Consider the following 10,762-nt stretch of genomic DNA (forward strand, 5'->3'; position numbering starts at 1 on the left):
AAAAAATTCAGAGAATGGGTTGAACACTATCTAGAATAATATTCCATGTACCATTTCAACCTACATTCCCAAGCCTCTTGGGCTTTTTGGAATCTAATGGATCAGGAACTACAGCAAAAGATCCATTAGAAGCACGTGGCACAATTGCTAAGATGGAGACACAGGATGGGACGTGGACAACTCCACACCCGGGACTCAGGATCTCAGGGAAATTTCTCAGGTTTAAGATCAGTTCTCATTCTGAAGATCAAGGGGGCATTTAAAAACTCCTGGGTTATTTCAGGCACAGATTTCTGTGTAAGTCATGCATTCTAGAAAGTAAGGGACATATTATTGAGAAACACAGGTATTTTCAATCTGATTAGTGCATGAGCTCGGGTGGACACAAAGGAAATTGAACTGCAATGTGAGGGGTGTGAATATCATGGTGAAGAGTAACAGCTAGCGAGTAAGCAAAAAATGTGACATGTTAAAGAAAAACCTCAGGAGGGAAAGGAATAAAGAGAAACAGATAAAGAGTGAGAGAGTGAATTCATCAATACTGGGAAGGAATATGCAACGGAATGAGGATGAATGCCCTTCTAAACAACGTGGGTAGGAGCCTGTGACCTTACAGAACCTGCTTGTAGAGAAAAGGAGGGGAGAAAGAAAGGACTGGGAGGATGAGCATCTGTTTGAGGGCAGTAGATGAAAATCTGAAGATCTTTCCTTAGGATACCAACCCCGAGGGTAAAATAGAACATAGCTGCTCAGAGAGAAGTCAGGCTAGGGAGTTTGGGAGGTTTGAGATGAGACATCAGTTTACTTCTTAACATTGAAATCAGGATACTGCACATGATGCATGAATTACCCATAGATTTCAATTGCTTGCACGGGTCTTTCAGATTTGTTAGGAGGCATATGAAAGAAATGACCCATGAAAAGATTTTCTTCAGATGTTTCAGAAACATCTGTATGAAATGGATGGAAGTTATTTGAGAAAAGGGTGGGCTTGACTCTTGACCTAGTCAAAAATCATGGAAAATAAGTGAAGGAAAGACGATTTCTGAGAAGAGGGAAGATATGACTTTAAGATGGATGTAGCTTCTTGGTAGACAGAATGAGTCAGAGCAAACTAAATGCTGTTGAAACCCCTCTCCCAACAGTTTTACGTGAATGGACATGGAGACATGATTAGGAAAACTTATCAGATGGTAACTCCAATTCTTCAGGAGGGAGAAAATTACTACAAAGGGTTTATTACAAAAGAAGGCCAAAAGATTTATAAGCAAATCACAAAGAGACAAAAGGAACTGAGTGGAAAGAAGACAGATCTCAAAATAATATACATAGAATTCAAGAAAATGTCCTATAAACCAAATGTGGAGCTGCTCCAGGTAAGGACCGAGGGCTGAAAATGTATTATCTGAAGCTCACACCTTCGATGCCCATTAATGGTACCAGGGGTCTATTCTTTCATCTCTTGCATCCTAAGGTTGGAGTCTCTCCTAGTGGGAAATATTATAGAGAAAGTGCTACTCATGCAAATCATGATTGAGCAAGCTTTGCAGAATTGTGATGATGGAGACTCCTCAGGGAATATTCCCTTCTCAAAATCTTTTGTAAATTGATTCTGTAAAAACCAGAAAGGAACAACTTTTGTACTGCCATTCAATGTTTTGATCTCCAGTTGGGCAATGGGAGAAATTTTAGATACATTCATAAATTTTCACCTCCTGTTGGAATATCCCAGGTTTGAGTTGCCTTTAGTTTGGGGCATATTAAGCTTTTAGGACAAGCCCTAGGAAACATCAATTTACAGAGAGCTGAGGGTTGTCCAGTCACTACCCTTGTACTTTCTCTCTCTTCTTCTCCCTCCGAATTTCTTAATTTATCTAGAATTTGGATTCTCTCAACAAGCTGTGCCAATTCCCTTTGGGGAGAAAAAAGACAATGGGTTTCCCCACTGTTTCCTCATGGTGGTGATAAGAACTTTTCTGGTTTTCCCGACACAAATATTGGTTGGCTATTTATGAAGAGGTCTAGTCTTATGTTTCCTTATTTTATTTTTGACAGGAATTGGGAGACAAACTGAAATGGTAAGTCTGATCTTTCGATGCTGATGATGGCACTGTGAAGGCTGTGTAAGAGATCAAGCTGCATTTAGCAAAGGGAACATGTAGCGTGTCAGACATACTACATTACTTGTGTGTATATGTATCTATGGGGCTTCCCAGGTGGTGCTAGTGGTAAAGAACCCGCCTGCCAATGCAGGAGACACAAGAGGTGCAGGCTCGATCCCTGAGTTGGGAAGATCCCCTGGAAGAGGGCATGGCAACCCAGTCCAGTATTCTTGCCTGGAGAATCCCATGGACAGAGAAGCCTGGCAGGCTACAGTCCATAGGGTCACACAGAATTGGACACAACTTAACACACACATATCCGTGTCTGTTTTGTTGAATATAATTTCCTGTTACACTTGAATGGAAGTAATTAATAGCATATTTTGCTCCTGTGGCTGAGGGAGGTAAGTGTTGCCATGCCCAAAGCAGACTTTTCCAAAAGGCCAGTTTTTACTGATTTAAAATTTCAAGATCATAAACATGTTGAAGCTCAAGGACTAGTATTTCCAGGCATTAGGTGAGAAAAGTAAGTACCTCTGGGGAAAGGGGGTGAAAACAGACCATGAGAAAAATGAGAAAAAAATGTCCCAAGAAGAGCCTGATCCTATCCCATGCTTGTGGCGAAAAGGATTTAGATGAAGAATGTTGAGCTGAAGGATGCTGTCTTATCGTAAAGGCTGTGTTCAAGAAGCCCTGGGCAGCAGAAGGATGACCCGCATCTTCCTCTTACAGGGGTGAGCCAGCACAGCTACACGTGCCTCAGCCTCTGCTCCCAGAACTCCCTGCGCGACCCGTGGCCGGGCTGATGCACTGGCTCCACCGCTTCCGGGGTGAGCGTCACCCCACCGGTGCGTCTTCCCTGCAGGGTCCCTCAGTGTTGGTTTCTGCAGACAGTCTTTCCCTCTTCATCTCTCAGCCTGTGCAGAACAGCCTGCAAATAGGCAGGTACAGACATGTGCGATCACAGAGTCACGAAAATCCTCTACAGGATACACACAGGCTGGTGCAGGGGCTGACGCGATTCATGCCTCATCGATTACTTATAAATTTGAATAATCTGTATAATGAAGAAACGGACATACTCCAAAAATGGCTCCTGGGTCCCTAGAAATATCATCATGTACCATGTCAGTTGTTCACTGAAAACTGGTTATTAATCCAGGATATTCCAGTTTCAGAGTCTAAGTGTAGTTACATAGAGGAAGTTTCTTAGCAATTGAATGTATAATATGTTTTCCCATTGATATAATCTGGAAAAACATATAAGCCTCAAAATTATGGAAACCACAGGGAAGCAAATAAATGGTTGGTGGATGGGCCCCACAGAGCTCCATGATAAACCTCCTCCTGGAGGGTGACTTGTCAGGAAGTGGAAGACTAGACCTTAGGCTGGAACCGAAGATCAAAAGCAGAAAAAAGTCTATAAGGAAATCACTTTTAAGAAACCATCCTTAGGTTTTGTTTCCTCAATGTCCATTTGCTAATTTAACTGAAATGGAAGAATGATCACCAATTCTCTATTCTACAATGTATTTTTTTTTCTCTTCAGCAGGAGTAATGGAGGTGGAGGTAAGATATACTGTCATGATCTTGGAGATGATCAATGCCTGTTGTCCAGTCTTTTAGATGTAATAAAAAGTACCCAGCCAGAAGTAGACATGAACTCCCTATTGTTTACAATCTCTGAGTTTTTAAGCAGTTTTTTCCATGGTAACTAATAATCTATTTCCTTGGCAGATATCCTGGCAACGTTTGAATTCAATGTTTTCCAGTTAAAAGTACATTTCTAATAACCTTAAGACTTTTCACCCAGTGAGACTCTAGATAAACCCTCTTCTCTCATAGATCATTTTATTTTAATATTCATTTTGACTATCATTTTCTCTCATCTCTCCACAGTCAACTTTTCTTTCAATAAGGAAGTAAGCAGTCAGCACATCAGGCTGTTCGATGATGCAAGACGTCTGACGTATGAACATCCCAGCCTCCATGCATCTTTGGATGGTGGAACATGGAAGTATTTTGCTGCATGGGGAGCCCAGAGCTTCACCTCTGGCGAACAGTACTGGGAGATGCTCATGGACAGCTCTTGGGACTGGGCTGTAGGCGTCTGTAAGGATTCCTGGATAAGGAAGGATGATGGCATACTGGACGAGTCCAACAGGGACAAGTTTCTCCTTCTGTGTATGAAGCAGGATGACCATTACCAACTCTGGACCACCGCCCCCACCACGCCTCTGTACATAGAGAGACCTCTGGGCAGGGTTGGGGTGTTCATTGATTGTGGCAGTGGGAGTATTAGTTTTGTGGATGTTACCAAGCACTCCCTCCTTTGGAGATACTATGATGGTGTGTTCACTTTCCCTGTCAGGCCCTTCATCTGCACTGGCCACAGGTGAGGAGGCTGAGTCACGGCCCAGATAGGATGCTCAGGACTCCTTCTCTGTGGGAGCTGCAAAAGAATCCTTCATTGTCTTTAGGCTCTTTCTACTGTAATGGAGCCTCCTTTTTACTGCTGTGTTATAAAGCAGGTGTCAACTGCAAACTTTTGTTGGTTTCTACTATCATCTTGACAGTGAAATTTTCCTTTATAGCCATTTGTCTGGAATATATGAAATATATTCACCTGTGTTGTGAGCTTGCTGGACTCAACAAAATATGACCTTGTGCTTCCCATTTCCTGCCCCCCAGGGCTTAAACAACATGGACAGACCTGGTCCCTAACCAGATCCAGGTCAGCCTCCAACCTTCTTCTCCTTCCTCACAAACTACTCTGTCCTACACATCTATTCACCCTCCAGGAGAAAACCGATTTGCAGGGAAATCTCCACTGACCCTGGAGACTGGGATAAGCATTTCTTTCAGAGAATCCAGAATTAGCAGGTCCTTTTCTTGTACAATAATAAAAAGAAAGTGCTTCATGAGGGGCACTGGACAAATCTTTGCCTGAAGAAATTAATAAATAAATACTCCTGATTGGAAAGGAGTTTTGCAGTAAAAGTTAGGGACTAGAGTCTAAAAGTTTAAGCTTTCAGGATTTAAAAGTGGATGTCAAAAACTAATTAGATTACACACATTGAGCTTAAGTGTATTTGTATGTTGGAGGTTCTGTTAAGTGTAGATATTATAAGTGTGGGGGTGACTGTGGGCATTGCAATCATACTGGTGGTATGTTACACTTTTATATTAGGATTTAGGATTATCACCTGGGCATGAAGGATGGGATGGGAGCATTGTCTGTTCCCATTTTCCAATCATACAATAGAGCACTTTTTCTTTTATTTAAATATTTTTGCCCCACACTGAATTACATATTCACCATTGTATTTCTAGCACTAAAGATACTTTCTAAATATATATTGATAAGTTTTTCAATACTGGTTACTTAAACTTACTCTCTAGCTCATGTTGAAATGTTGCCAAAACCAGCACTCGAGAAACAAGCACCACACTGGGAGAGTTGGAGAATCAGATTTATTACACCGGCGGGTCCAGAGGAGTTAACACTCCAAGCTCTGAGCCCAGAACAAAGGGGTTACAGAGTTTTTATAGACAGACTGTAGTGGGCAACACTAGCTGTTAATAGGCTGGTTTAAACTAGGGGTTTCACGCGCAGGAATAATGGTCAACATGGGGAGGGGGATGTCTGACCTGGACAGGCATGATTAAGCAGGGTTGCAGGGGTTGGATGACTGCAAAGAGCAGGACAAGGTGAGTGAGATAAACTCCATTTCCTAGTATTGCAAGTCCCCACTTTCTAAGACTATGTGACCTACGTGATCTAGACTTTGCAAGGGGCAAGCGGAGTTACAGAGGCAGAAGGAGGAGGTTACGTAAAATTTTAACTTTTCTTCTTCAATAAATCTTACTACATCTTAGTAGCTAGAGTCTCCTATATTACCTGCTATTTGAAATAAAAAGAATCATGTCTTTGGCGCTAATTTTACAAATTTCATATTGGGCAGAGAAGCAAATTATATAATTTGCAGCATGGTTTTCCAAATACATTCAGCATTTCAACCATTTAGAATTCATTTAAGTACAGATATTACCTCATAGCCATGAGAATGAAAGTGTGTTTTTCTATTTACCACAACACCAAAAGCACCTACAAGAATCGGGGCGGGGGGGCGGGGGTGGGGAGTACTTCATTTTATTTTTTCAATGGCTGCTTCAAGTTATCTTACTTGGAACACACAGAAAAAAATCCACAAGTGAGAAGTTGTGTTCTATGGTTATGTCTTTTAAACAATATTTTGCATTTACAATTTTTTCCCTAATTAAAAGCACCAGCTGCAGATACAGTCTGCTAAAAACATAAGACATTATAAACCCATTAAAAGACAGCTTGCCAAACATGACTCAATGGACATGAATTTGAGCAAACTCCAGGAGATAGTGAAGGATAGGGAAGCCTGGCGTGCTACAGTCCACGGGGTCGCAAAGAGTCAGACATGACTGAGCGACTTTCACTTCACTTTAGCTGTATGAGACTAGCTGTAATGGCTCCCTGGGGGCTTGCTTGCTGTCTGTTTTAAATTCTTATGATTAAAAAACTGTGAGGCACTGAACTGGGACTCATCGGATGGTATTTACGACAGCTTTACATAACTGAAAGGTGAAGAAAAGGCTCAAAGTTCACACAAATGTACACATGCATGTACACTTGGGATGGCCTCCGTGAAGCTAGAGTGGAATATTAAATATCAAGTACTGAATTTTGGCAGGGGGCTTCCCAGGTGGCCCAGTGGTAAAGAATCCACTTGCCAGTGCAGGAGACATGGGTTCGATCCCTGGATCACCTGGAGGAGGAAAAAGCAACCCACTCCAGTATTCTTCCTGAAAAATTCCAGAGGATCCTCATAGGCTACAGTCCACAGGGTCACAAGTTGGACACAACTGAGTGTCTGAGCACCCAGGCACAGACTGAATTTCTAACTGCACACTTGAGAGCTTATCCCTAACTTTACATGTATACAGATAACAGAATGGTCACTACAAGCACTTTCATATCAAGACAGATGTTAACTGTTAAGGTTCTTATTTAATCGGCTCTACATACAAAATGCCCTAGAAGCAAAGAAAGGCTTAAACATAGATAAACATGATGGAGAGCGTGTCTGACCTCCTTGTATTGGCTCTGGAGGAAGGAGAAGAGCACACCCAGGTAGAAAAGCCACACACTCAGAGGTAGTAGGAGCTGGCAGCCAGGCTGTGGTCTGGACTGACCCTCTCCAGCGAACTGTTCAGTTCCCTCTGGGTGTCTGTTTCCTTCCTTTATACACCCGCTCACCAGGTTGGTGACGATGAAGGCCCACAGCTCCCAGTCACTGGTGAGCCTCAAAGCTGTGGTGAACTGGGCTTCAGCACTGTCCATGCCGTTGGCAGAGACACAGGCCAGGCCCGGCAGGGTACGCAGCTGAGCTGTGTGGCTAGGAGGGTGGGAAGGCGGGGGTCACATTGCCGGCGCAGCCAACAGACCTGGGAGATCTCCTGCAGCCCAGCGGCCCGTATCCTCTGCCCAGCCTGCACGTGCCGGGGTACTCATGCAGGATTATTTGGAAGGAGGACAGGACGGGCTGCAATCGAGCATCTTAAGCTTCTCCAGCCGCAAGAGGACAAGTCTGCGTGCTTCTGCGCCTTCTCTTGGTAGCTAGCTTGCATGGAGTGCGTCACAGTCTCCACGTTGACAAGTGCGCATGCGTGCTCCTTGGGAAACGGGTGGAAGAGGTCGGCGGGTTTGCTGGATCTGCAGGATCAGCAGGATCTCTTCGAGCACAGTGTGGTGATGGTCTAGATGCACTGCTGTTGCTGCTCCTTACTCTTTATCTGGCTGGCATCAGAGCACCTAACTGGAGCACCAGGAAGAAAATACACAGAGCCTTTCTGAGTGGGGTTCCCTTGTGGGTGTTCTATTATCTGTTCACCGAGGGTCAACAGTGGGTGGACTTCCTGCAACAGCAGCCACATCCCTTGCTGAGCAGGAACAGCACCCGTGTGTACTCAGATCCCACCACCCGGGCGTTCCCGGCCCCACACGCAGGAGGTAGCAGGCTGACATGGGGTCCTTCTCAAGTGTGTGCAGTCGTGTAACCTGGACGACCAAGCTTCAGTTCCAGGACAGGCTCGGCGGTGAGATCTAGGTTGCTTCTCACAGCAGCGACTTTCTTGAATCAATGGACGTCTCTTGACAGCATAATTCAGACAAAAGCCTTGCTGCTTCAGATTTAGCATCTTTGAAACAGCGGGTTTTGCTGGGTTGTCAGCCTGCCCTCTCCAGATGGCTACTTGCCTGCTCTCTGTTCTCAGTGTGAAGGCAGAGCAGGGAGCCAAGCTGCAGGTGCGTTTGGGCTTCAGTGGGTTGCAGTGGCTTTAAGGAGAACATGGCCTTCAAGCAGTGCATGCACAGGGCTGAAGTGCTCCTTGAAGCCCAAGACTCCAGGTACCACTACTCAGCCTCCAGGCATCATCAGTGGAAACCCTGCCTTAATGCTTTGGAGCATTAGCTTTAAAGTCATAATCAGGACAATAACATAGCTTCACTATAAACATCACTTCAGACATATGGCAAGACATAGTGTGAAATAAATTTCAGGTATAACAAGTGTAAATATCATCATTATTTCTGGTATTATAATTGTTTACTGAGAAACACAGTTATGAACAGTAAAATAAACCTCTAAGATTTCTAGCAACAAAATTAACACTCAAACCTATTTTTGCGTATATAAAAGATGCAACTATTTAGTAAATGCAAGTTTTCATGAAAACAAAAAATGAAAGAAGCCAGGAACTTTTAGGGGGAAAAACAGAAAGAATAATGAGAGGGCATCAACCTTAAACAGATTTTCAAATATATCCTGGTTCACAGGAGGAGGGGTGGGTGGTATTGGAGGTTGGAGCAACGCTAGTTCGTATTTACAGTTATTCTCCCAGCAGTGTCCACTCCTCTCATGTATATGACTTGATGCAGTGAATACTTCTCAAGTTCTCTTCTTCCCAACCTGTCCTCCTTTAGATGGAGGAGAAAGGGAAAGGAAAGAGAGAAAGAAGGAATGAAGGAAAAGAGGGAAGGAAACAGGCAAAGAGGAGACTCCACACTCCCTTTGACATAGATTCCCTAGAGTTTTGCTGGAAAGTCCTTTGTTCCACCATTTAAGGGATAAAAAATGAATTTTGGAGTCTGAGTCAGAGGAGACCCCTTAGGAAGGCAAGTTAGAGACAGTGCTCTCACCATTACAATCTTCATCTTCATCCCCACTGCTTTCAAATTCACAGTCTTCATCTTCTCTGCACTGGTCTGAGGAGTTAGTGGCATCCTCCTCTGCATCTTCCTCATTTTCTTCTGATCTCCCTGAAGCAGGAGAATGTTCTCCAATCGTGTCTGATGATGCTAACTCTGCAGCCTGAAGCCCCGGGTCCTCTCTAAGCCTTCCTGGAGAATTTCCTGATGATGGGGACTGCAGATCCATCCTTCTAATCTTCAGGTTTGGGTCCCCCGTCACGCTCATGTTCTTACGCTTAGCACAGGTCGCCTCTCTGTAGGCAGTGTATTCTTCAGGAGACAGAGTCCTGAGCCAGAGATCAAGGTCCACCTTGTACTGTGTCTGCAGTTCCTCTGCCTGCTTCTTATAAAGCTCCTTCTGGTCCTGGGGGACCCGCTGCCAGCGTCTACTGATCTCCACCATGCGCTCCCTCGGGGGAATCACTTTCAGCTCCCTGCTTGACCAGAGATCCTGGTGGAACTTGTGATAGCCATTCATCGGGGGCTTCTTGGGCTCTCCGTGGAATTTCCTTTCCATGGATAATTTGTTTTCTGAAGGAGATTTTACTTTTTGCACATTTTCCTGAATCTTCTTTGGCACTTTGCTTTGACTTCTTTTGGGGACATAGGGTTTCTTGGAGTTCTGGACTAGATCAGGGTGCTGTTCTCTGAACAGAGCCATTTTCTCCAGAAACTCCTGTTTCTCTTTCTGGAAATCTTTAAGGTATTTCAGCTTGAGCTGTTCCGGCAGCTTCCTGTATTCCTCAGACAGAACCTTGGTCAGCTCCTGGTTGCTCATTTTGGGGTGTTTTTGGAGGTACTGAGGTCTCATCTCTTTAAAAAAACGGAGGTAAGCTGTCAGGGGCTTCTTGGGTAGATCAGGATGTTTCTTGTGTTTTCTGCTTTTGGAATTGTTAACATTTTCCTTAGCTTCCAGGACTAATTCTTTCAAAGTGCGAAACTTTCTCAAGTTATAGGAAACCTCTAACCATTTGAGTTTGCACATTTCCCCAGAAAAATCTTTAAAAGCTACTTTACCCCAGTCCATCACTGACTGAGTTGTTTTGAATGTATGCCTGTCATTGGATGGAATGTTTTTCTCCATACATTCCAGTAACTGCACAATGTCTTCCTTGGACCAGTCATCTTGACTTTTAGGCATCGTCATTTCTAGGTCTTTGGGACACTTCAATGGTCCCAGCAGTTCAGACACCTCAGCAGAATTTTCAGCTTCGTCACTCCCAAGATTCAGCAGGTGAGTTATTTCTGAAGTCTTGCAGTGTGCAATTCTATCTTTCTGTGGAGAAAGAAAAGGAAAGTTCTCCTATGTGATACATGAGAGAAGCATACCCCACTTGAGATATATCCTTTCTATCATTTCATTTACCCTGAAGAA

The 10,762-nt window shown here is 43.9% G+C and overlaps 2 protein-coding genes and 1 pseudogene across 2 annotated transcripts in view; 1 reads left to right on the forward strand and 2 right to left on the reverse strand.

Annotated features, from left to right (window-relative positions):
• The window catches only part of LOC122431440 (tripartite motif-containing protein 43B-like), a 5,970-nt gene extending 1,469 nt beyond the window's left edge, over window positions 1-4,501 (forward strand). The window contains exons 3-6 of the mRNA XM_043452744.1: window positions 1,146-1,376; window positions 2,056-2,078; window positions 2,835-2,932; window positions 4,002-4,501. Of these exons, the coding sequence (XP_043308679.1) occupies window positions 1,146-1,376; window positions 2,056-2,078; window positions 2,835-2,932; window positions 4,002-4,501 (852 nt within the window). The remainder of the gene's footprint in view (window positions 1-1,145; window positions 1,377-2,055; window positions 2,079-2,834; window positions 2,933-4,001) is intronic.
• A 2,566-nt stretch (window positions 4,502-7,067) lies between these two features.
• Window positions 7,068-9,257, reverse strand: LOC122431441 (annotated as a pseudogene).
• A 47-nt stretch (window positions 9,258-9,304) lies between these two features.
• On the reverse strand, window positions 9,305-10,546 carry LOC122431442 (upstream-binding factor 1-like protein 1). The gene has a single exon (XM_043452745.1). It carries the CDS (start codon window positions 10,532-10,534, stop codon window positions 9,305-9,307), a length of 1,230 nt encoding a protein of 409 aa, XP_043308680.1. The 5' UTR covers window positions 10,535-10,546.
• Between the last annotated feature and the right edge of the window lie 216 nt (window positions 10,547-10,762).

The sequence above is a fragment of the Cervus canadensis genome, chromosome 29 (genome assembly GCF_019320065.1).
Source record: "Cervus canadensis isolate Bull #8, Minnesota chromosome 29, ASM1932006v1, whole genome shotgun sequence".
Taxonomy (NCBI): Eukaryota; Metazoa; Chordata; class Mammalia; order Artiodactyla; family Cervidae; genus Cervus; species Cervus canadensis.

Excerpts from the sequence above, each read along its gene's own strand:
- LOC122431442 (XM_043452745.1), bottom strand. The coding sequence starts at position 10,534 with ATGACGATGCCTAAAAGTCAAGATGACTGGTCCAAGGAAGACATTGTG.